Source organism: Ochotona princeps, chromosome 13 (genome assembly GCF_030435755.1).
Source record: "Ochotona princeps isolate mOchPri1 chromosome 13, mOchPri1.hap1, whole genome shotgun sequence".
Classification (NCBI taxonomy): domain Eukaryota; kingdom Metazoa; phylum Chordata; class Mammalia; order Lagomorpha; family Ochotonidae; genus Ochotona; species Ochotona princeps.
In genome coordinates, this window is record NC_080844.1 from 60129572 (window position 1) to 60156244 (window position 26673).

The 26673-nt window shown below is 43.3% G+C and overlaps 1 protein-coding gene across 2 annotated transcripts in view; it reads right to left on the minus strand.

The window, feature by feature from the left end:
• Positions 1-1332: 1332 nt before the first annotated feature.
• The window catches only part of CACUL1 (CDK2 associated cullin domain 1), a 70537-nt gene continuing 45196 nt past the window's right edge, over positions 1333-26673 (minus strand). The window contains exons 4-9 of one of the 2 annotated variants that reach the window (XM_058672062.1): positions 16789-16884; positions 13099-13201; positions 11054-11143; positions 7278-7416; positions 1921-1964; positions 1333-1560 (exon numbers count right to left, since the gene is read on the minus strand). In XM_058672062.1, the coding sequence (XP_058528045.1) occupies positions 1373-1560; positions 1921-1964; positions 7278-7416; positions 11054-11143; positions 13099-13201; positions 16789-16884 (660 nt within the window). In that variant the 3' untranslated portion in view covers positions 1333-1372. Of the gene's footprint in view, positions 1565-1920; positions 1965-7277; positions 7417-11053; positions 11144-13098; positions 13202-16788; positions 16885-26673 lie in introns of both variants that reach the window. The other variant, XM_058672063.1, reaches the window with a different exon arrangement.

Here is a 26673-nt window from a genome sequence, read left to right on the forward strand (position 1 = left end):
TTTTTTTAATCATTAGATGTCCCATTCCCAGTTCTAATTATTCTACCACCCCCCTCCCCCAAAACACTCAACAGAATGGGCAGCGGCAGTCAAGAACCCACCACCTTCTGTGTGACAATGCTCCTGGTCTGTGCCCTCACCCCAGTCCTGAGGAGATGGACAGTACTAGTCTGATGGAGCCCCTAGGAGTGAACCCTGTGTTTCACTCAGATACTAAGAAAATTTCGAGCAGTATGTTTCTCCCTTTCCACAGCTTCCTCTTTTCCTTTGTCTTTCAAAAACCCCCGGGATAATCTTCAGTGTCTTCTAAGGAGACTGGAACAGCACTGTGGGTGTGGGGCAACAGGAAACAGCTCAGCTGCAACGGGAAGGCAGCCTGCAAACAACAGAGCTACTACTTCCCCATCACAGCCAAACATAACATACAAAAGATGCAGACTACAGACCTGCCGTAAGTACTCAGACCATCCATTTAAAATACAAACTCTCAGGAACCCTGCACCGCTGCTTTCGTCTGGATTTAGGAACTATAGCTGCTTCTCACAGGCCACAGGAGACAGTTCTTACTGTTGGATAATTCCCAGCAATTTTGAAAGGAACATTTTCATGCTGGAGTACCATCCCCTAAACATGAGTCCCATTCCCCCAAAACTACGACAGCTAACAGAGGGAATGGAAATGCTCTGGTCCCCAAAAAGACACGACCTGGCAAAGCACAGGGACACCTGATCACTGTGAAACACCTCTCTATTTTCTCACTTAATGAGCATCTTGCCACAAAGTCATACTTGACATGTTAGTGAGTCTGGGATGCCACAAACTTCTCCAGGAAGCATGACGATACGGTCACACAGCTGCAAAGTGCACAAAGCTCAAGGCACAGAGTAGAAACAAGTTGTGAACTGATGGGGGGAAGTAGAGAAAGCGGAGTTAGCATTTTCCTTTTACAAGGCTTCCTAATGCTGAACAAAGACCAAGTCTTTGAAAAGCAATTGCTTTGAGTATGGGTATTGTATATCTACAAATACTGTATTGTAATAACCGGCTTGGTTTTAAAGCAAAAAGTATCCGTCATGGGAAATCAATACGCTGAAGTGCCAAGTCCACACATGAACAAAACAAGTGCTTAACAACAACAACAACAACAAAAAAAAGAGAGAGAGAGAGAGAGAGACAGAGATTCTTCCACTCATATTCTCATATTTTTGGAGGAAGCTGCTGAATTTGGCTGTCAGATTTCACTTAGCAAGGGTCACTTTCCAAGATGCTTGCTACCACACACTCTGTAGTAAAGTCATGAAAAGATTGTCCTATTTCAAAATCACCCCCAAGTCTAGCAGCAACTGTTTTATGTTTTTTGTTAGTTTTTTTGTTATTTAAAATTGCAAACCAAAGTAAGAGGTCCGGCATCTTCTTCCGACAGCAGTTCTGCGCCTGTGCGCCTGAGCATGGCAGGCCCCGCTGTGCTCTGAATAGTCTCCAGTGTGTCCTCCTCAGGACGGGAAGAAGGCTCAGGACATTCACTATCTGTAACCCCTGGAACTTGCACATGCTGACGAACTGTCTGGAAAAAAAGCACAGCAGACACGAAAAAGGATGCATGGCAGATAGCATTTAAGACGGGCAAGGCGCTACTCAGTCAACACCCAGGCCCCTCGCAAAAGAATCTGGAGAAAAAAAAAAAAAAAAACCTCAAAACCATGTGAAAACGCATCAGGATTATCAAGAATCGAGTCATTAGCACAGTCATTATCCCTTCTGGGTGGGAACAAAGAGCTGTGGTGGCCTCTGGCCTCTGCCTGGAACCAGCATGACCACACTGATTGCAGGGCAGCCTGTGCTTGACCGCCACGGTGCCCCAGAAACTCTACACACCCATCCCACCAAACACTCAAGGACAAAATGAACGCCATTACTTACTATAGGCCAACTCATCCCCAGCTCTCTTCCGGGACTGGTCACCTCTAGGGGTAGGAAAACAAGTGGCCGTCAGCAAAGCGCCAATCTGATTCTGCACACACCAACAGCACAAGGAATGACATCATTGGTAACACAAACACAGTGGCCATCTTAGTTCTAACCCAGCAACTGTTTTAAAGCAGTTCAACCTGAGCAGAGTCATTTATCGCCTGAATAAAAACAGTGTGGTTTTTGAAGTATGGAAAGAACATCTATACAGATGCTTTATAGTAAGAGGCAGAAATGGGTTTGGACTAACACACGCCTGAAGATAAACCAAGTGCTGCTATCAATACTTGTAGGCAATTGCATACGGTGAAAACCTCAAACACGGAACAGAAAGGACAACATCAACTGTTACCCTAAAAGCTCCAATGGAACCAAAACTGCTCAAAGTCTTTCAAAATTCCCAGAACTTCAATGCCCCGTAACACCTTTTGTGGATGAGGAACATGAACGTTTACATGTTATTAACCACTTCACCCTCAAACAAGGACATGCGACTCTGCTTTACAGTTAGGCTCTGTGCTACGTGTCAACCGAAGCTTTGTCTCTCTGGCTTCTCACCCACTAACCAACTGATGCGTGAGTGAGTGCTAATGATCGTGTCACTAGCTCTCCTGGCGGCTTGTATGCAGCTGATCCCTTCCTCTGAATCACTGTTTCCCCTTCAGGCTCCCCCTGTGGTGGCTCTGCCAGTACTCTGTGTTGGGCCAGCCAGCCTTCTGCATGCACGTTCCTCTTCAGCCCAAGACGGGAGTGACACCAGACCTGCAGCTTTAAATGCTCACCCACGCCAGTACTTTCCAGGACTACATTTCTGGCGCTGACCTGTAGGTCCTACTGCTACATCATCGGTTCCCTGCAGGATTTAGATACACTGCCAACTTTTCATGGTCCAGAAAACAGGGTTGATTCCACTCCTTGCTCAGTGCTCCACTTTCAACCAATGGTATCACCATTTATCCAGCTACTCAGGCCCAAACACAATCCAAAGACAACCAACCCCTCAACTCCCCAGCTACAGGCCCAATCTTCATCCGACTGCACATGCCTCATGTTCATCAAAAGCCCAGGAGATCCTATACAAAAACACTGGTGAGATTAGCTCATACCTCTGATAAAAGTCCTTTGGTGGCTAGCCATCAATTCTAACTCATCTTCCCAGCCCTGACCCAGCTCCCTGTTTCTCACCAACCTCATTTCTTCCACTCTCTACCCCTACTCACAACCAAGCAGCCTCCCTGGCTCTCGGTCTCAGCATCCTTAAACACCATTTCCTCCACTTGTGATGCTTGTGTCCCCCAGGCAGCCACTTGACTCTATCATCATCTTCTATGTGTCCCCAACCAAACTCAACTGTCCCCTCCTAAGAAGCCTTCTTATTAAGTTAGCTAGACCAGCACTCACTCATGCCCACACCACACACTCACTATTTTAGTTTTCTTCACAGCACTTATTACTAGTATTTATATTTTTACAATTACTGTCTCCCAGCAATATGATATAAATTTCATGAAAACAGGAACTCATCTGTCATATTCACACAGTGCCTCCCACACTACCAGACATTCAATAAATATCTTGCGAATTAAAACAATTACTGAGCAGCCTACATTATGGCGCAGTGAGGCTCAGCTGTTGCCTACAATACCCGCAACCCACACTAGAGCACTGGTTCAACTTCCAGCCGCTCCACTTTGGATCCAGCTCTCTGCCAAAGAGCCTGGAAAGGCAGTGGAAGATGGCCCGAGGGCTTGGACCCATGCCACCCACAAGGAGACCCCAATGGAGCTACCGGCTCTTGGCTTCAGATTTCAGCTTGGCCCAGCCCTGGTCATTATAGACATCTGGAAGGTGAATTAGCAGATGGAAGGCCTTTCTCATTCCCTCTAGCAACCTGACTTCCACTAAGAGTAACACAACTCCTTAATTTATACCAAAAGTCCCAGGCATTTCCTTGACTACAATCAAGTTGGCTTTGGCTGGCCAGTGCCATGTTAACCAGCTAGTGCATGTCAATCTTACAAAGATAACGTTGTGTAAGGTTACTGAGAGAGTCATTTACTCATCTCATCCCAAGCCTGACATAAGAAGGACTATACACAAATAGACCTGCCCTCTCTTCTTTCCTTCCAGTTCTGAAATAGGATTAGAACATCTCTGGACATGTTTAAACACGGTTTGTTCCCAAAGGTATATTAGGATGCTCAGAAAGGTGCTAAGCTACATTCCTAAGACTTCTCAGAAATATCTATTAATACACTCAACTCTAAAATAAAAAAAAATTCATATAAAATATGGATAAAAGCATAAAAGACTTCAAAACAATGGCAAGCCTAAAAATACCAGTTATTTCTGTTATTTGGATTTTCCACATCCCCCAAAGGACCAGGTGTTAGGTTTGAGCTCCAAAGTCTTATGTTAATGGAACTGGGGGTGAAGGAAGGAACTAAAACCAGTGATGGTATTTGGAGATGGGCCTTTGGGAAGTAACTTAACAGGACAGGAATTAAACCCTGGTGGCTTTCATATATATATATGAAAGTCAGATTTTCAAAGAGAATGAAACACAAAGATCTTCCATCTGCTGGTTCACTCCCCAGTAGCCACAAATGGCTGGGGCTGAGCTGATCCAAAGCCATGAGCAAGGAGCTTCTTCTGAGTCTCCCATGCGGGTCCCAAGGCTTTGAGCCATCCTCAACTGCTTTCCCAGGCCACAAGCAGGGAACCAGAAGGGAAATGGAGCAGCTGGGATATGAACTGACATCCAAATGGGATGCTGGCATATGTAAGGCAAGGACTTTTAGCTACTAAGTTACCATGCCGCCCCTCATCACCAGCTCTTTTTTTAAGTTATTTATTTAAAGATTCAGATTTGTGACAAAGGCTTTTAAAAAAAATTGATATATTAAAAAAAAAAGATCTATTACAGAAAAAGACAAAGGGTCAGAGAGAGAGAAAGAGACAGAGACAGAGAGAACTACCCAATGGTTCATTCCCCAAATGGCCACCAGCCAGAGCTGAGTTAGTCTGAAGTTATGAGTCTAAGCACTTAGGCCATTTTCCACTGCTTTCCCAGGCACTTTAACAGAAAGTTGGAATGGAAGGGAAGCAGCCAGGACTTAAACAGTACCCCACTTAGGATGCTGGTGCTGCAGGCAGCTTCACCCACTATGCCAGCCCCCGCGGTGGCTTTCTAACAGACCCCCACCTGGAGACTGCCAACAGCACAGCCATCATCAGGGCCCAAGGCAATAGGATCTGCCCAATCTTGGGCCAAGAACCTCCAAACCGATGAGCCAAAACAAACTGTTTCTCTTTATAAAGTTGGGTACCTCCTAGTTTCATTGTAATATTTCATTGGGTGCCTCGTAATTTCATTGTAATAGCAAAAAGCTGGATGACATGGTTATATGCAAATTACTTTGAATTTAAAGTAACTCGAACAGCTTTTAAATATTTAAGGAGAAACTCCTGACTATAATTCAAAATACATAAGCCACACAAAAAAAAGCCCTGGAAATCTGTTACAGTTGCACAAAAACAAAAGTACTTCTGCACGACTCAAAATAACTATGCAGCCAAAGTCAAAGGCCAAGCTGAGAAGGTCTCTGGCCTAGAGTAGACGATCAATGGCTTCATCGGACAACGCTCCTGGAATCAAGGAAGGAAGGAAGGCTGTAAACAGGAAGATGAGCAAAGCACAGCAACAGTTTGTACAAAAAGAAATGAAACAGAGGAAAACATGCCAAGTCTCATTCATAACAAGAGAAATGAAAACTAAACTAATTTGATTACATCTGTTTGACTGGCAACAATCCAACTGCTGTAACAGTCTGTGAAAGCAAGGGCAGGCAGACAACCACATACTGAAATTCTGCTGGTGGATGTGCAAAACGCATCACCCCTGGAGGGTAATTCGGCAAGACTGATCAAAATTACAGCTGCATTTGCCCTTGACCTAGTCGGAGATAGTCACACAACAAGTGCAAAATTACGTATTTTCAAGGTAATTAACCAGAACATCATCTCTAATAGCACAAGACTAGAAACAAATCATGAATGATTATTCAATAGGGTAGGGACGGATAGGAAAATAAGCAGGAACCATAATTCTCATGCACTTTCTTCCACTTTTTAAGTACATATTATTCTTCAAAACTGATTAAGTAAAATTAACAAGGCATTAAATGGCTTCCCTCTGTATATGAAAATAATATACTCCATTTCTGCAGGAAAACTAGCTGTTTCACACTATTTCCCATGTTCTTCCCAACCACAAGAAAGTCAAGTATCCACGGCCACCAATACAGCTTCTCTGAGCCTTTCCAGGAGGTTGCCAGTTCCAGGTAACTGAGCCTCCTATCACACAAGTACAGATGCTACCACAACAGAAGAAGAATAAATGGTAATTTCTGGACCAAAAGCACATCACCTGCTTCTGTCATGCTCTGTGCCGAAACTGGAGACTTACTGACCCGAATCTGGTCAAGGCTAGCTTTCTCAAATTTAATTTGGTCTGAGAAACTTTGAATGACAAGTGTGCATTCTAGGTCCTAGCCAGGCAACTAAGTCAACACTCAGCCTCCTACATGTGGGAACAGACACGCCCAAACAGCCCAGGTGTCTTCCTTCCTACAGTTTGCTTCCATGATGCCAAGAACACAAATAGATCACATAAAAGTGCCAAGAGTCCAGAATCTGAAAATACATGACATTACTGCACCTCCACTGATTTGGTGACAAAACAGGTGTTTTTTTCTACAGGGAATCACAGGGATTTTACGTTTATTACAGTTGCAAAATGTATTTTGCAGGATTTTCTGGAATGTGACCAAGATAACAGATTACAAAAATTTTACAAAATTGGCAAACTGAAACAAGGGGGCAAATGTTCTAAACAAGTATGCAGAACTACCCTATTGTCCCAATAACAAACAGCTAGAAGTTAGGGGAAATTTAAATCAAAACAAAACAAAAATTAAATCCACTTTGCTATTTTCCTCCCAAAGGATAACTAATCATACAGCTTCAGCGCATTCTTCCACACGCAGGCCTAGAGTACAGGACAACCACACTGACCACACTGACCACACTGACCACACTGGAGAAGCCCCTGGAGGTCTGGGAAGCACACAGATGGAAGCGCACGTCACAGGATCAAACCCCAGACAAGGAGCTCACCAGCTCTGCCCGCAGCTCAGACAGACCCCTGAGGACCCAAGCCTATTCTAAGGACCGAAGCCTCTCCCCCTGCACGCCACACTGGGCTCAGGAAGACATGCTTTGTCGCTGAGGAATGAAGATCCACTTGCCTTGTGAAACCGTTCTGAATGAGTTCTCTTTGAAGCTTCTGGTCTTGAGCAGCATATTCTGAAAGTTCAGACTCTACCGCCGGAGGGAGGATATTGGGAATAAATTTAGAAAACAGAGTTGGAGCCATCTGAACCCACTCTGTGAGGGAAGAAAAAAAGATTCACCAGAGAAATTACACACATTGAATTAAACGCTAAATAGAAAGTTTCAGTTTTACTCAAAGACAAAAATATTAATTAAACTAAATCTAAAGGGGGCAGGGATAAGCACTGTCATTCTAGCACAGAAAAAAAGCTAAATTTCCTTTCTGAAAAGAGTTAACTGTATAAAGAAAACAGACATTTCTATATTTCACAGGTTTAACAACTTAGTGAAAATCTTTAGGAAATTTTTCAATCTGAACATGGTTAAAACATGAATGAGTTCACCAAAGAGTTCTGAGTAGGAGAGGTCCTGATAACCAAGAGGACCGGTGGGAACAGCAGCCCCTCAGCTAGCCATGCAAACACGGCAGGAGCCTAACCAAGAGAACAAGTAATACAGTAGATCTGCATTAAAACAAGGAGGGTGGGGTGAACATTTAAGTGAGCTAGAAATAAACATGTTTCTATGTTTCTATGTTAAACATGTTTCTATGTTAAACAAAAGCAAACTAAATGTATATCATCACAAGAGAATTAAATATTTATCAAATTAGTAAGAATAAGATTCACATGATAACCTATAAAAAGGGCAAACAGAAGACATGGGAAAATATGTGCACCAGACAAGACAAAAACAAGTTAGCTCATTTATTATAAAGAATTTGTGGGCCCGGCGGTGTGGCCCAGCAGCTAAAGTCCTCGCCTTGAACGCCCCAGGATCCCTTATGGCCACCAGTTCTAATCCCGGCAGCTCCACTTCCCATCCAGCTCCCTGCTTGTGGCCTGAGAAAGCAGTCAAGGACAGCCCAAAGCCTTGGGACCCTGCACCTGCATGGGAGACCTGGAGGAAGCTCCTGACTCCTGGCTTTGGATCGTCACAGCACTGGCCATTGAGCTCACTTGGGGAGTCAATCATTGGATGGAAGATCTTCCTTCCTTTCTGTCTCTCCTCCTCTCTGTATATCTGACTTTGCAACAGAAATAAATAAATAAAGCTTTAAAATAAAAAAAAAGGAATTTGTATAAACCAATATAATTAGGTAAATGCGTGAAGGCAGGACTCAATAGTTTACAAGAAGAAAGTGAACAGAACTAAGTTACCCAGTTAATATTGAGAACAATTCAAACTGAAATTAGCCCTGTGAATGTTGAATATACACACCGTCCCTTCACATGGGTGCAGGCTGCACCCAGCACTCCCTCCCTGCTACCTCGCTACCATGCTCTCCCCTCTGAGTTGCTTTCATCTAGCCCTTTCAGATTGGAAAATATTTTGGCTGGACATATCAAAAACTGTAAAAAGAGGGGAAAAAGCCAATGCTAGCCCAGTAAACTCACTTTAAAAAAAGTTGTAATCTGAATAAAAAATGTAAAATCTGGATATACCACACTCACTGCTGTGTGTTGGAACAATGAAAGTGCAAGAGCAAACATGTCGTTCAGAACATGAGGTACCACGCATGGCACCACGGCCAGCTCCCTCCCCGTGCACGCGCTCCCAGCCAACTGCTCCCAGCAGCATCAGCTTAGCTCAGGAAGAAGCTCAACAGCACGCTGACAGCAGCAGAAGCCCAACCTTCCAGTCACCTTACAGAACTTGAGTCACTCAAACTAAGATGCAGAAACAAGCAAATGATGTGTTTTTCCTAACTGAATCTCTAAAATCCAGACACAAACACATCCAAAATTTATTTTGATGACCAAAAAGTCATCAGAGTCTGCACAAGGTGAACGCCCAGGAATCTACAATTTAAAAAATGCTCTGAGGGCCCGGCACGGTGGCCTACCAGCTAAAGTCCTTGCTTTGCATGTGCCAGCATCCCATATGGGCACCGGTTCTAATCCCGGCAGCTCCACTTCCCATCCAGCTCGTTTGTGGCTTGGGAAAGCAGTAGAGGACGGCCCAAAGCTTTGAGACCCTGCACCCATGTGGGAGATCCGGAAGAAGTTCCTGGCTCCTGGCTTCAGATTGGCTCTAGCGCTCTGGCCATTGCAGCCACTTGGGAAATTTATCAACAGACGGAAAATCTTTCTCTCTGTATATCTGACTTTCCAATAAAAAAAATAAATACAAATATTTTTTAAAAACATTCTGAGGCAATTCAAATGAAATCACACAAAGACCATCACCTGAGACCCAGGGCAACAGAAGAGATTTCTTCATTTAAAATTCATCTCTTAAAATACTCTAACCTTAATCTGTTAAGTGAATGAAACTGCTTTTACAAGCCAAGAACATAGCAGGTACTGGCAAGACATGAAAATGTCAAAATATGTTTGAAATACCTCTGAAATTGCCCAGGGGAGCAAAAGGTTAGTCTGTGATCGAATTCCCTTTTCAAAGTGACAATTCCCAACTACAGATTCTCCTCACAAGTAGTGTAAATCCTAGTACTAGAATTTGAACGTAGACAAAACAGCGTTTAAGTGAACATGTTTTCTGCCCTTGGTAATCTTGATTTTGCTATTTTATGGCTTGGGAGTGTGACACAGCTGCCTTTCTGGGAGGCAGATTGGTTACACTGCACTTGAATACTTTCTAACATAAAAGAGAAAACCAAATTATCCATAACCTAGCATCAAAAAACTGTCAGCCATTTTCACCGCAATTCATTAAAGTAAAATTCAAAATTCTAAGAAACTAGTTTATTGGACACGTGCAGGTATTTTCGTTATTTTATAAAAGCAGTTAACTCACAGAAGAAATTCCCCAAGATCTGACTCAAATTCAAGTAGCAACAGTTGACTACTCTAGAAGTCACTGACTGCTTCTAAAAGCCCAACAGAAAACAAAGAATGTCTCAGATCTGGTTTCTATTGCAGCAAGTTAAATTTTGACATACCTTTTAAATTTAGCAAAGAAACAATCAAGCTGTCACTGAAACCATTAAACTTACATGTAATAACAGCAGTCAATATTTGCACGGTTATTTTGTTATCAGACACTGTGTTAAGCTCTTTATATCATGTTTTGTTTCACATTTAGCTCTCAAACAACAAAATTTTCACAAAAAAGCACTTGCTGCGGAAGGTGTCCTTCCTGCTGCCAATGCGCTAACAGCCTACCCTCAGAACTTCCACCATCTGTCCACACATTTTTTTTCAACTGGTAGACAAGTTTGAGGTTCTGGCTTATAAACCAGGAAGAAACACACAAAAGCACTTTTGGATTCCTTTAAATTGACCAGTTTTGAATCTACTACTCTGAACACTGCGATCTATGATTTTTGGTTTGCTCGTGATTCTCTGTCCACCAAACACCCTGATGAAATGAACCCACCTTTACTAACACTCCTGACTCCGCGAGCCACAGCACAGACCCAATGGGGCCGAGACTGTGCTTCACAGTGCTGCCATGTGGGATAAAGCAACATTTTATACAAAGTGCACCCTACAATTTGTTTTTTATTTCATTCCCAGGTACAGTAAAAAACAAACCAGCTGATTTTCACCAGAGGAGAAAGAACTCACAGTGAGTGAGCTTTCTGTTCACAGTTCATAGTAATGAGTACCTTTCTCTCTCTCTCTCTTTTTTTTTTTTTGCTATAGCAAGTCCACACCTGTGTCCACACCACCATCTGGGATATGACTGTAACGCTGTCAAAATCCAGAGACAAATGCCAAGTGTTTACCTGGTCTGAGAGTATACAGGCCTTTCACAATATTCGCCATAGTTGAAGGTGTGACCTGAAAGGGTGTTGACTGGGCTTCTAAAAGTAAAGCTGAAAAGGAAGAGAAGACAGCTTAAAAAGCAGCTAATACTTGTTAAAATTCTTCTGTTCCTATTTCTCCAAAGATTAACGGGTAAACAAGTGCACAACAACAACAGTTCAGGAACACAAAGCATAAAATCAGATTTCTTCTTTAAACAAAGAATGTCTGCTACATTTGGACTTACATCAGAAATCCACTGCTCAAGTTTATCTGTCAGGCTTATCATTCATAGATGGTTATAATTTTGAACAAAATAATACATTTCAAAGAGGACAGATGTCAAACACATAAAATCGCTAAACGGCAACATTTGAAAGTTGAAATTATAAATGTTAAGTTCAGAAAGTCTCTTCTGCTCAGACCGTTTTAGCACGTAGTCAAATCCAAGCTCTCTTTTCACTAACCCAACTCGCCCCAATCTTTTTCAAAATTATACTTATGTGAAAGGCAGAGTTCACAGAGAGAGAAGAGACAGAGAGATCCATCTCCATTTGCTAGTCTGATTTCCAAATGGCTGTTTCAGCCAGAGTCAGTCTGGTCGAAAACCAGGAGCTAGGATGTTCTTCCGGGTTGTCCAGGGTCACCATCCACTATCAGCAGGAAGCAGGAAGCAGGTCACCATCCACCATCAGCAGGAAGATGGATCAGAAGTGGAGCACCCAGGGCCGGCAGCCCTTGGGAAAGCAGGTGCCCACCTCACCTGGCTGTTCCACTTCAGATCCAGCTTCCTACTGGTGAGTCTGGAAGGCAGACCATGGCCCAAACTCTTGGGCCCTGCCAGCCATGGTGGGAGACTCTTGGATGGAGTTCCAGGCTCCTGGCTTCAGCTTGGCCCAGCCCTGGCTGTTGCAACCATCTGGGGAGTGAACCAGTAAAAAAGTATCTCCTTTTTCTCTTCTTTCTTTCTTTTCAAAATGGCTGTGTGCTATTGCACAAAGAAAGTAAAAGCATGATGTCAACAATAGAGAGCATCCTTAAAAAAAAAACCAGCCAGAATATGCCATAAATATGACATAAAAAGGCAGATCATATTCCTAAGATTCTAGGCTTCTATTCTACTTCTGGGATCTTTTGGAAACTTACTAACAAAACATATATTATCTTCATCTATATTATTTCCCTTCTAAAATAAACTGACTCACTATTGAACAATTATTTTTCTTCATTTAAAATGAAGAGTTTGTGGTCAAAGAAAAATTCTTTTGTAGATTCTGGTAAAAGTTTATTGTGATAGAAACTAAGATTAATAAGAAAGCAAGAAAAAAACAGTCTGAAAACTCAAAAATGGGCTAAGTTCTTAAAACCTGATTTGATGACATACTGCATAAAATATGAGCTTTGAGAACATACTAAAATTTCTAAACCTCATTTGGAGAAACATAGTCCTTTAGCGAAAAGAAGATGAAGTGCAATCTACTAGGAGGGAAGCTGGGAATGGGGAGGAAGGAGAAACCTACTGAGCTGGCACTTAGATCAGCTTACTTCATTTTCCACATGGCCACATGGAGCAGTCTAGAAATCTTAACTCAAAGAGAAACCAATATAGTTCTACAAAAGGTCATGATGCTTGCCTAAAATACACACTTCATAAATGATGAAACCGGATTAGCAAGTGGCTTCTGAGCTACAGATGGAATCTGTACCAGCACTGCAAAGACAGAACACTGTCCTCCTAAAGCCGATCTCCTAAGGCGGCAAGGCTGGGCCAGGGGACAAGCATTGGGCCAGACTCAAGGGCCCTATCTGATAACGTGGCTACACACTGCTCCTAGCTCACTGGGCAGCCTTCAGTCAGATTTACAATCCCTCAATGTTTCTCCTTATAGCAGAGTGAACTTCAAGATTTCCAGGCAGAAGATGTTTATATCGCGGTTTATTTATATGCCAACACTCTCAGAACAAAAGAAAAAGGAAAAAATATTGCCAAGTGTCATCACAGCCCAAAGTAGGTTGAGTTACTTACGCATCAGGCTGTAAATGTGCTTTTCTGCAACATGTTCCGTAAACAGCTTTATAAGGTCATCTCTTAAGTCTCTGTTAAGCTTGGTTTCGATGTAAAACTTATTCTGAAAAAGAAAAAGAAAAGATTTTGTGTTTATCAGGTATGAAACAATTAGTCTAACAAATCGAAGTACAAAATATTTCAGGAGAAAATGCAAAAAGGCATCGCATAGGACCAAAAAACCCACCATCAGACAACATGAACCCCGCCAGTCTTAGTTACACATCCTGAATGGAATTAACAGTATAAAAAGATCAAATGCCTCAAGAGAAGACTGTACAAACATTAGGCAATCACACCCTGCATGTCTGCACCTTCTACAACATTCTACCACAAGACCACCATCCACAACCCTGCTGTTCCAGATCAGTGTCAAGAGAGCCAGTGTTCCAGTTCTGTCCTAGCAAACTCATAACTTGCTTGGGAAGACAGCAGAGAATGATCCAAGTATGTGGGACTCTGCCACCCACATGGGAGGCCCGGAAGGAATTCTCGGCTCCTGGTTTTGGCTGGGCCCAGAGCTGGCTGTTGTGGCCATTTTGGGGCATTAACCAGTAGATGGACAAACAATTATTAAAAAGTAAAAATACTGTTTCATCTAAAGACAACATCTGGAAACTCTAATAAAAAGTGTCCCCCATTTGTCATGATTTTGTCCGTGCTCTAGGCTCCCACACACGGTTCATCTGCGGGTACTCAACAGGGACCATCTTTGGCTCACAGATACAGGGTAGCCCAATCAAAATGAAACCTAGACTTGAGAAAAACTTTCCCTTTTCTTCAAATTTACCCATCCTCCAGTTTACTCCCAAATGGCCAAAGTGACCAGAGCTGAGCCGGTTGGAAGCCAGGTGCTTCTTCCGGTCTCGCAAGGTGGGTGCACAGGACTGCGCACTTGCACCATCCTCTGCTGGTTTCCCCGGAGCATTATCAGGGAGCTGGATCAGAAGTGAATAGCTGAGACTCAAACGAGCACCCATACGGGATGTCAGCACTGCAGACGGGGGCTTTATTCACAACACCACAGTGCTGTTTCTGGACTAGTTTCTTATATAACGAAACACACGTGGAAAGCAAAAACAAAACCTGGGTCCTAACACCACTGCTGAATCATATACTCCAACAGCCTGGAAACTGTCTTGTTTCTGCAGTTTTATTACAGGAAACAAGACTTTTCCTTACTATCTCAAATCACTTTAAATCCAGTTTTTAGGGCCCGGCGGCGTGGCCTAGTGCCCAAAGTCCTCACCTTGAATGCACCGGGATCCCATATGGTCGCCTGTTCTAATCCTGGCAGCCCTACTTCCCATCCAGCTCCCTGCTTGTGGCCTGAGAAAGCAGTCAAGGACAGCCCAAAGCCTTGGGACCCTGCACCCGCATGGGAGACCTGGAGGAGCTCCTGGCTCCCAGCTTCGGATCAGCGCAGCACCGGCTGTTGTGGTCACTTGGGGAGTGAATCATCGGACGGAAGATCTTCCTCTCTGTCTCTCCTCCTCTCTGTATATCTGACTTTGCAATAAAAATAATAAATCTTTAAAAATAAATAAATAAAACAAGTTTTCTGTCTCTGTTGTGAAGGTATTTCACCTAACATGATTAGCCAATCAAAAGAGCTCGAATTTCTTCACGCTTCATTGTTAGCTCAATGTATGAATAGAAAACACAAAGGGAATATGAACCAGTTGTTCACTTAATTTCTCTTACTTCTTAATAGTTTTTCTCTCTAAAAAATTATGGAAGAAAGAGTCACATGGCTAAAAAATAAAAGCAAGCAAAAGGATACACAACTAAATGAACTCCTCCACTGCAGACTAGCCCTTATTTCCCCTAGAGGTCCCACTGTTCTCTGGGGGCTAAAATGCTCCCTGCATTCACGTACACGCTTCCCCTTCAATCCCCACAAGAACAGACACTTGCTTCTGCATCTAAAGTTGTATCCTGGAAATTTTTTCACTTAAAGACTATGGAGGGCCCAGCGGCATGGCCTAAAGTTCTCGCCTTGAACGCCCCAGGATCCCTATGGGCACCAATTCTAATCCCGGCAGCTCCACTTCCCATCCAGCTCCCTGCTTGTGGCCTGGGAAAACAGTTGAGGACGGCCCAATGCCTTGGGACCCTGCACCTGCGTGGGGGACCCGGAAGAGGTTCCTGGTTCCCAGCTTCAGATCGGCACAGAACTGGCCGTTGTGGCTCACTTGGGGAGTGAATCATCGGACAGAAGATCTTCCTGTCTCTCCTTCTCTCTGTATATCTGACTTTGTAATAAAATAAATAAATCTTTAAAAAAAAAAGAATATGGAGACATGTCATTATTTTAATTATGTGGTTACCTACTGTATTTTCCGTAAACTATTTAAATTCCAGTGGCAATTTTTCTGCATTTATAATGTTCTTCTCTCCCAGCATCAAGTGCTATGTAAGATCTTAGTGCTTAATGTGCCCTTCCTATGCTTTAGTAAACAACCAGAACTGAATCTCTAACCTGAAACTCTAACCTGACTACACCTCTTCAAATAAGAGGGCATTTAACTATTCAGTGACAGTAACATTAAGTTTCAATATTCTAAACAAAACACATGTATCTGAGCTCTGTATCTTTCAAAAAGAATCTATTATGGCAACAGAGTCTCAATTTATTCTCTAGTTTAATGACCTAATTGCTAAAATTATCGGAGCCATATTTCCAACAAAAATATGTTCTTTGATAATACTTAAAAATATTGTTCTTTGGTATCTGTGACTACACAGGACAGTTTGATTATACCCATGATGGTCTAACATTTCAAAATATGTTTTAAAATAATTTATTTTTTCAACAATGTAATGCCAAATTAAGTCTGTCTATCTTCTGGACAATAAAAATAATTTAAACAACAAAATTTCACAAGTAATTCAGAGGCAAAGCCACACCCTTGATCTAAATGGAAAGTTGCTGCCAAACTTCTTTTCACAATCAAAGGTCCCCTGGAGATTTTGCTAGGTGCAAGAAGTCCAAAGTTCATTTGTTGTTAAATAACAAAATCCCCAGGATATTTCCATAAAGATTAAGAGAGTAACAATGGCACTACAGGAATGTATAAATCACTTCGCTGTCTTATTTTATCTGAATTTTGTTTTTACAAATTAATCAGTTAGCTTCTTCCTTAAATTCAAGCCATGACAATCTGGTCTTTTTCATAGGGAGCCACCCACCCAACCTGCCTCCTGGTAAATGCCGTGAAATGGCAGACAGAGAAGACAATGGAAGGGTATTTCATTGTTCTACTTATCGTGGGAGGACTTACCTGCATTTGTCACATGGATATTTTTAGATACACTGCTTTCTGATGACAAGAAATACATATCTTACATATCTTTGTTGTTCCAGAGCCACGGAAAGCATCATGCACATGGCAGAAACGAAACAAGTGCTCACTGGGTGACTGCTAATCATTAATGTCTACTTGTCTGCTTAGCAATTTTTACTTAGGACATTTTAAAGAAGGAAAAAATAGATAATTCGTCAGATAGATGTAACTATGAAACATTATTGAAATAACTTACTTCATAAAATGCAAATCACATAAAATATAGAAAAGGAAAAAAACAGACCATGCTTAACTTTTAACCACTCCGCCAACGCTTAGAAAGAAGGAAACCCCTCTAACTTACCATATATATGAAAAGAGGCACAATGCTCTGCAATGCTCCCATGTACTGTCCAAGAGCTATATTAAATCTTTCAATATAGAGATCTGGTGGGCTGGCCTGCAAGAGAGAACGCAGGGTCATCACTCCAGGGTGCCAAGGAGAAGGTCTCCCACCTCAATCTGTAACGCAGACTAACAGGAACCCCAAATCCACACTGATGCACAAGAAAAATGGGGTGCTTATATCCAGACGACTTCCTTACTTCAAAATCTTCTACATAAAAACCAAGGTTTAGTTATCTATCATAAAAACTCTGTAACTTTAACTCATTACATTCAGATCTACCTTCTTCATAAGTAAAAAGATGCATTCAAATTTTAAGATAAACTATGTGTTTTTAACATTACTACTGAATTACACTGACACCCTCTATGTGAACCAAACTACATCTGGGCCTGGATTGGAGGCAAAGGGAATCCAAAGAAGTGGTACAGGGTTACTATGCTAATAAGCTGGTTAATAAATCTTTATAATCACTTCAGGCACAGCAACATTCTGAGTTCTGTGCTAACTTGATTTTTTTTTTAAAGATTTATTTATTTTATTACAACCAGATATACAGAGAGGAGGAGAGACAGAGAGGAAGATCTTCCGTCGGATGATTCACTCCCCAAGTGAGCCACAACGGGCCGGTGCACGCCGATCCGAAGCCGGGAACCTGGAACCTCTTCCAGTTCTCCCACATGGGTGCAGGGTCCCAAAGCTTTGGGCCGTCCTCCACTGCTTTCCCAGGCCACAAGCAGGGAGCTGGATGGGAAGTGGAGCTGCCGGGATTAGAACCGGCGCCCATATGGGATCCCAGTGCGTTCAAGGCGAGGACTTTGTGCTAACTTGATTTTAAACTACTCGTGTAGCTAACCAATCACTAACATCAGCTAGAAAGCAAGTGCCCAAATGGTCCACAGCTACCTAGAACAGTATAGTACATGCCTCAGATTTAAATTATTCTTACAAAGTACCATGTCATAAGACCATCAAAAGAAAACACTTCTGACCTCACTGTGTGTCTTCTACTCAATGGCTAGGTTATGACCTAAAATTAATGCTCAAACCATACCTCCTCGTTCAGCCATATTGAGATGGAAGTAATTAAGATTACATAAAGTCATATGGTATGGCTCAGATCCCACAGGATTAAGAAGAAACATTCCAACTAGGTGGTCAGCCTAGCTGTTAGGGTGCCTGCACCCCACATTGGAAAGCTCCACCTTCTCTCCAGTGCAGGTCCTGAGAGGCAAGCAGTGATAATAACCTCAGTATTTAGGTTCCTGCCACCTACAGGGGGAGACCTGGATAGCATGCCCGGCTCCTGGCTCAGTCTGGTCCTGGTCCAGTCCTGTTCACTGTTGGTGTTACGAAGACTGAACAGATGGGAGCTCACACTCTGTGGGGAGTGGGGTGCTGAAGCCGCTCTGGGATTGAGAGCGGCCATTGCAAGATGGCGGCTGGCACAGGGCCAGGAGGCGGAGTTGGTCTCACCAGCAGGTAAACAGGAAGTCACAGGGATAGGCTAATGCCCTCGCTGTAATTACTGGCCTATCACGTAGCACCAAGTGGACCCACGGGGAGAAGTGATTGGTGGATAAAGATATAAAAGTAGCCGGTAAAAGCTAGGCGTAGACGACAGACTAACGGATGATGGACGGAGGACGGACAGACGAACGAATGAACAAGAGCAACGACGACGAAGACGGGACCAGGGGAAGAAGGATGGGCGGGAAGAAGGCTGGAAAAGCGGGGAGGAAGTCCAACAGGGACAGGGGCAGCGGAGAGAAGGATTTAAACGCAGCCACTTTGGGCAGTGAGGGGTCCGGTTGCAGTTCCGGATTTTCCCAGACCCTCAAGAGTGTACATCGTCATTTTAGTGTCACTGCTGGGCGGCGACACTCTACGTAGCTCACTCTCCATTTCTTTAAGACATCAAAAAAATTATTTGAGCTCTCCCCTGCCCTCATTGTGTGGCTCAGAGAAAAGGCTGCATGGAGACTGCGAGTGAAGATGGCCATCCACGAGCCTGGAGGACAGCTCTCCCCAGGAACTGGATCGCTAGTTCCTTGACCTGAGACACACATTTCTGCTGTTTAACTCATCTAGCATGTGATATTTCATTAAGGCAACCAAAGCTAAAACACTGAGTTTTACAAGTGAATTCATGTATCATTTCACTTTTTCTCTAAAGATCAATCGAGTACCATTTCAATATGAAGCACCTAAAAGGGCCAGTGATTTTCCTAAGATTGATAGTGTTAACAAATGAAAGACTCAAATCTTCCAAACAAGAATGTGTTGTTGGGCCAAGGTTTTGTGAGATGAACTTGGTACAAAATATCATGCAAACACAACTGGTTATACAAGGTCTGATCTGTAGCAGTCTCCTAATCTGATAATCACATCTTACACAGAAGCCAAGATATTAAGAAATGCCATAATGAAAGATTTCTGAACCGTAAATGAGATTATGAAACTATAGCTAAGTAGCCTTAGAAATTTCTAAATGTTCCAAATATTTTAAAATCAAACTCCATTTTTTCCAGTAGCACTTAGCAGCACAGAACATATACAGGCAACCATCTTCCCATGGCTAGTCTCCTCAACAACACATGAGCCCCGCAGCCTGTAGGGGGCACCACTCTTCCTTCCCCAGTGGGAGACTGCCACTAACGTCAAGCTCCCTGAAGGCGAGACCATGCGTCTCACCTGCTTATCTTTTTTTTATTATTATTATATTTTGACAATCTTTACATAGTAAATTATGGTAAAAAAAAAAAAAAAGGTTCAGGGGCTATAGGGAAGTGGGTAAGACTATTATGTTCATACTGTTTCCTTCTTGTATATGAGGTAAAGGGGGATACTAAGGGAGAAGCCCCACCCAGTTTCCCACCCACCCCAAGTCCCGGATGTGGGGCATGCTCTGAGATACTTGTTCAAGTGGTTTTGATATTTCACCAGTTATGAATCGCTGCCAGTCTCGCCACTCTAAGCACGATGAGATCATTGAAGAATCCACTGATTGACATAGTCCATCATAGAGTCTCCATTTGCCCAGTATTTCATTGCCAACATTTAGCTGAGGTGGTTGATTGACTTGTTCTTTCTTCTGTGTTTTCTTGGCTAGGGTTCTGAGTCCAGCAGTTCGATTGGGGAGATCCCCAAAGAAACTTTGAGGTAATCCCAGACTAGATTCTTGTATGTTCTAGCAAGCACAGGGCCCGGCACAGTCCATCTCCATGATCAGCAGCTGGTGGTTGCAATTGCTGGGTTGGTTCTATTTTCAGTCCCGACTTCCACTGGAACCAATGGGTGTTTCAGTCCATCCTGGTTCTGCCCAGCACATACTAGGCCCTTATATCAACCAGTGGGAGCTGCAGCCTAGTCAGAGCGACCCACAATAACCCCCACCAGGCCCGCCCTCACCCTGGTTTGCCAATATGTGTAGCAGACTAGTCCAGTCTGTCCCATATCCCATTTGGCTCTTGCACATGTCAATGGGTATTAAAGCTTAGTTCCATCTAACCAGCTCAACTATCCAGCCCTCACGGATGTTGTAGAGTGCCTCTCTGTCTAGACACCCCAGCCCCTGTCCTAGTTCTCATGCCCTCCCGCGGGAGTATAACCCAAGAGGGGGGAACCCACTATTTCCCTCCCAGGTCTCTCTATCCCGGCTTATGCACTCTTCGGGAGGTTCTATGGTTTGACTTGACAGAATTAGCCCCCAGTGCCAGCTTCTGCCAGCTGATGCTGCGGGTAAGCCCAAACAACCCTCACCACTCTAATTTATGCTTGCACCAGCAGGAATAATCCGCCCAGCCTGGCTTTTCCCTGATCTAGTCCACATGGGGCGCACATCACCTGCTTATCTCCAATGTAAGTGGAGAGCCTGCAGCAGGGCAGATACACAGATAAAATTATTTTTCTTAAGGACAGACTGTTATCCAAATCTAAATTTTACAATTTAAGCCTGGCATTATAGAAAAGCAGGTAAAACCTGCAGTGGTTTGAGTTCTGGCCGTCCCGCTTCTGAGCCAGCTCCCTGCTAACAGGCTGAAAACCAAGTGCCTGAAGACCTTGAAGAAACTCCCGGCTTCGGCGTGACCCAGCCCCAGCCTCGGCAGTCATTTGGGAAGTATCATAGCCCGCCTGTTTTACTACTTAACAAGGCTGTGGATTAATTAGCTTGTTTAGCCCTCTGGATTTCAATTTCTACAATCTAAAGAGACAAAATACTAATTGTTCTACTTTCAAAATCTACTGCTAGGACATGGAAAATGTCAAATAAAAATAATATACCAAAAAGTTCACAGAATTAAAGATTTAACAAATAAAGTTATTTTACATTAAGTCTCATCAAATTCAAGCTATTTCCCTAAGTGACGCCACCAGCCATTTAGTCCATCCCTGAAGAACTAAGGGCCCTCAGAATTTCACCATGACACTGCAGTCTGCTTTTCACATTACTAAAAAAAACGGGTGCCCTTTCCCATCAACACTTTCATAAGCTCACCCCCATCTGGAATCAGGAATGAGCGACAGCACTGTTAAGTAGACAAAGATGCTGTAGAATTTCCAAAGTTTTTGTGCTAAAGCTCTGGCCTTCTCACAACATTCTCAGAACAAGCAGATGTTGTGCTTCGGCCCTCCAGAAAGCCAACAAGGACAATGCTTTAGGCATCACAAGAAACTGTGGCCGGGAGCCTCACCCCGACCTTCACATCGGCTCTGCTTGCCCCATGGCGGCCGGGAGCCTCACCCCCGACCTTCACACCGGCTCTGCCTGGATGCTGCCGACAGCGGCCGGGAGCCTCACCCCTGACCTTCACACCGGCTCTGCCTGCCCCACGGCGGCCGGGAGCCTCACGCCCGACCTTCACACCGGCTCTGCCTGGATGCTGCCGACAGCGGCCGGGAGCCTCACCCCGACCTTCACACCGGCTCTGCCTGCCCCACGGCGGCCGGGAGCCTCACGCCCGACCTTCACACTGGCTCTGCCTGCTGACAGCTTACTGCTTCAACTGCTCTTTGTCCTCAGCATCACACTGCTTCAGCCACGCTCCAATTCCTCTGACTATCCTTGGGGAAAACATTTCAGGATCTTGAACCTACGGGTTAAAACTGCATCCTAAGTTCTTGGTCTGGTGCACTTGGACAGCCACTAAGCAGGAAGCTTGCTCTGCTCAGTTAGAATTGTTCAAGAATGAGCCAACTGAGAAGATGCATGGCATTGTTTCTGCTGTTAATGACCCAGCTTCAACGACCAATAACCGTGACGTGAACGCTCAGCCACTGAGGGCTTGCTTCATTACCAAGTCAGATCATCCTTTCCCTTTTTTGTCTTTTTCTTTTTTTAAAATTTTCATTGGAAAGACAGATATACAGAGAGAAGGAGATACAGATAGAAAGATCTTCTATCCACTGGTTCACTCCCCAAGTGACCACAATGGCTGGAGCTGAGTCAATCCAAAGCCAGGAGCCAGGAGTCTCCTCCAGGTCTACCACAAGAATGCAGGGTCCCAAGGCTCTGGGCCGTCCTCGACTGCCCTCCTAGGCCACAAGCAGAGAGCTGGATGGGAAGTGGAGCAGCTGGGATTAGAACTAGCACCCATGTAAGATCTTAGCTACTAGGCTATGGGTGCAGGGCCCAGCTCATCCCTTCTTTAACACAGGTTGTCCACTGGGGGAACTGTCCCCATAAGCAATGGTTTTACCATTCTCCCACTCAACCTTCACTGTAAACTTGATATTCATTCTCCCTCTCGCAGAATTCACGTTGCTCTGAAAGGGTCTCTTTACTGCCATCTTGTACTTCTCTGGATCCTAACGAGATACATTATAGCAAGTTAATGCTTTCAGTGTGAAAAAATCATTTTGCTGTGAAAATTTTTTTGAAATCTGATCTATATTCATTATATATTTTTTCATAAATGCTTCGAAGATTGGGTATACATACATATGAATCAATTAACAGTAAAAATTCCTTTCTGAATTAACTACTCATTTATCTAATATTTAAACAAAAATCCGCAAGTTTATTTTTACTTGAAAGGCAGATTTATAAAGAAAAGGAGAGATGGAGAGAGGTTATTTTCCATCCAGTGGTTCATTCCCCAAATGGCAGGAGCTGAGCTGATCCAAAACCAGGAGCCAGGAGCTTCCTCTGGTTCTTTCATAGGTACAGGGCCAAATACCATGAGCCATCCTCTGCTGCTTTCTCGGGCCATAAGCAGGGAGTCAGATCCTTAGTGGGACAGATGGGACACAAATCAGCAGGTCCACATGGGGTGCTGACACCACAGTGGAGGATGAGCCTGCTAGACTACCTTGCCAGCCCCCAAATCCAATACATTTTAAAAAGCATACTTTGCTAGCTAAAAAGTTGGGAAAAATAAGTTACACATTATAATCACAGTTTTAAGTACAACTAATGCACAGGATCATATCTAATATCTTCCTCTAAACTGCTTCACAGATCACTGGAAATGAAAACCCAGCATTCAAAGAATAAACTTTGAAGTATTATTAAAAAGTTATTGCACTAACTTTCCCCTTAGACATAAGAGACATATTATCCAAAAGTTTTAAAGTAAGAACCTCACGGCCAACATTGTGCTATATAGCAGGTTTAGCCAGTCGCCCCATACAGACCCAGGTTCAAGTCCTAGCTGTTCCACATCTGATCCAGCTCCCTGCTAATGCACCGGAAAGCAGTGGATCAGAGTTCAAGTCCCAGGACCCCTGCCACCCATGTGGGAGACCTGGAAGAAGATCCCGACTCCTGGCTTTGGCCTGGCCCAGCCCTGGCCATTGCAGCCATTTGAGGAGTGAACCAGCGTATCTCTTTCTCTCCAACCATACCATCCCTTTTCTCTGTAACTTAGCCTCTGAAATAAATAAGTCTTTAGAATAAAATTTCTCTTTCTTCACAAGGTCTCAAAGGTTATAAGAATTAAAAGTTACTCGATGTACTGAATCAAAAGTCAGAACACTTAGCTTTTTTTTACTTTTACATTTAATGTAGTACTTATTCAAAACCTTTTAAATGATGGGTCTATAAATTATGTAAGTCTTCTAAGACAAATCCAATTTCTTTCCTAGGACTCTAGAAATAAATGTCATTTTCAAAACCTAGCTAAATTATTCCTCCCTAAATGTTAAGTCCAGTATACTCTGTGCCTCAATGGGGAAACCAGTACGGATTTGATTATTTCAAGACAATAGTATTTAGCTTAGATATTAAATGTAATAGTGACTATAAGCAAGATTCCTTTTTTCTCAAACAAGGGGGAAAAAAGCTACCAGAAAAATATTATTACACTACTCTTGTTTTAACTTTTCCTCAGATATCTTGAAATTTGCAATAATGGCAGAAGGACATATTTCCATTCTTACTTGTGACAAATAATGAATTGACTGTGGCACAGTGAGTTAAGACACCACCTAGGACACTGGCATTCCATGTGGGCACCGGTTCGAGCCCTAGCTGTTTGCTGACCATCCAGCTCTCTGTTGATGAGCCTGGGAAGCAGCGGAAGATGCCCTCCCCACACAGGATATAGGGACAGAGCGCCAGAGTCTTGTCTTCACGCCAGCCCAGCCCCAGCTATCAGAGCCATTTGGGGAGTAAAAACGGATGGAAGATTTCGCTTTCTCTGTAACTCTGCCCTTAAAATTAAAATAAATAAATAAATAAGAAGGAGAAGGAGAAAGTGTCAGATGAGGTGGGAAGTGAGTACTGTGGCACAGAGTGTTAAGCTGCTGCCTATGACGCTAGTGTTCCATAGGAGAACCAGATTCAAGGCCCAGCTCTTCCACTTATAATTCAACTCCCTGATAATGTACCTGGGAAAGCAGTGTGAAATGGCCCAAGTACTTGGATCCCTGCCACCCAAATGGAGGACCAGGATAGAGTTCCAGGCTCCTGGCAAATGTGTGACCGTTTAGGGAGTGAACAAGCAGACAGAAGACTCTAACCCTGCCTTTTTAAAAAAGATTTATTTATTTTTATTGGAAAGGCAGATAGACAAAGAGAAAGAGTTACAGAGAAAGCTCTTCCATCTACTGGTTGACTCCCCAAGTGGTTGCACTAGCCGGAGCTGAACTGATCTGAAGCCAAGAAAGAAGAGCTTCTCTCGGGTCTCCCACATGGGTGCAGGGTCCCAAGGCCATCCTCTCATCTGCCTTCCTAGGCCACAACAAGGGAGCTGGACCTTAACATTGATATAAAAACTATAAATGAGAGACCTGTTTTCACTCATAATATTAAAACCTTACCTAATCTGTTACTTTGAACAAATCTTTATACATACATTTTTTTAAAGATTTATTTTATTTTTACTAAAAAATGAGATATACAAAGAGAAGGAGAGACAGAAAAGATCATCTCTGGTCCGCTGATTCGCTCCCCAAGTGGCTGCAACAGCTGGAGCTGAGCCGATCTGAAGTCAAGAACCCAGAGCCTCTTCTGGGTCTCCCACACGGGTGCAGGGTCCCAGGACTAGGGCCGTCCTTGACTGCTTTCCCAGGCCACAAGCAGAGAGCCGGATGGGAAGCAGGGCTGCCGGGATTAGAACAGGCACCCATACGGGTTCCTAGCACATTCAAGGTAAGGACTTTAGCCTCTAAGCTACTGCATCGGGCCCTGTGCATAAATTTTATAACTTCATACATGAGTCATTAGGAAAATGCTAATTCACCTGAGTTAAATCCCAACACAGCTGCACAGAGCAACACCATCTCAGGTGAGGAGACTAAGTGTGTTATAGTAGTTGACACAAATATTCCTAAATCCTAAAACCCACTGCAAAGTTTAAATTTTATTTATTAGTAACAAACCTTGTCAGTTGAAGAAAGAGACTTAATTTCACTCGTTTCTGAGCCAAAGCTAAATCTCTAGATCAGTTTGTCAGTCATTCAAGTAACAAAAGCGTTTCAGTGTGGGTGGGGTACTCAAATGAAAACTCACACAGCCATGCAAAGTGTTTCTCAAACAACCACTGCAGTTTGGTATGCACTTGCCCTTCTTGAGAGAGTATGCAAAGTCACAATTTAATATCACCGCAGGAAGGCGGCAGCTCTTCCCACTGCAGCTCAGCACCGGAGCTAACAGCGACGCTGTGACAATATCAGCAATTTCAGAACCCAGTCTGGATTTTCAGAAACCCTGCAAGGATTTCGGGAGTGCTCACAAGTTCATAAACAACTTAGAGAACATACTTCAAAGACACTTTTTCTTCTAAATTCAATATCTTAATTAATGTTTAGTCAGATCCCATACTGGCATCTTGTCACTAATCTAGTTACTAGTCAATGCTGCAACGAAGAACTTCATAGAGAAGTTATTTTGTGAACAGTAAAATTTTAGAAAATTTTTAACCTGAAAGAGAATGTATTTATCTTATTCATTTTAAAAGAAAACATATCTGATGTTATCTATATACATATATGTAAATACACACACACACCAGGGCATTTTTACACTTCTGTTTTCCTGTGTGTATGTGTTTTTAACTAATATGGATTACACCATGACCTCCTCTACCTTAGCTATATGTGTCAACATCTCTCTCAGACCAAGTCTCTTTACATGACATAAGCCTAACAAGTGTCTGGCCGTGTCACTGCCCACCTCGCCAGGCTCCCACTACTGGCCCTCAGGCTGCACTTGGCTGTTTTCTACTCAGAGCTGCAGGGTCACTTTGAATCCCGATAAGCACTGGGATTCAGCAAAACACCATCTTACTATATTTACCTTAAGATGCACTGTGCTCCTTTGGTCGGAACAAAAATTCCAGCCTCTGGAACAGTGTGGCATTTCCACAGGCTCACAGCCCTCAGGGAGAATCGTTTTCCAGT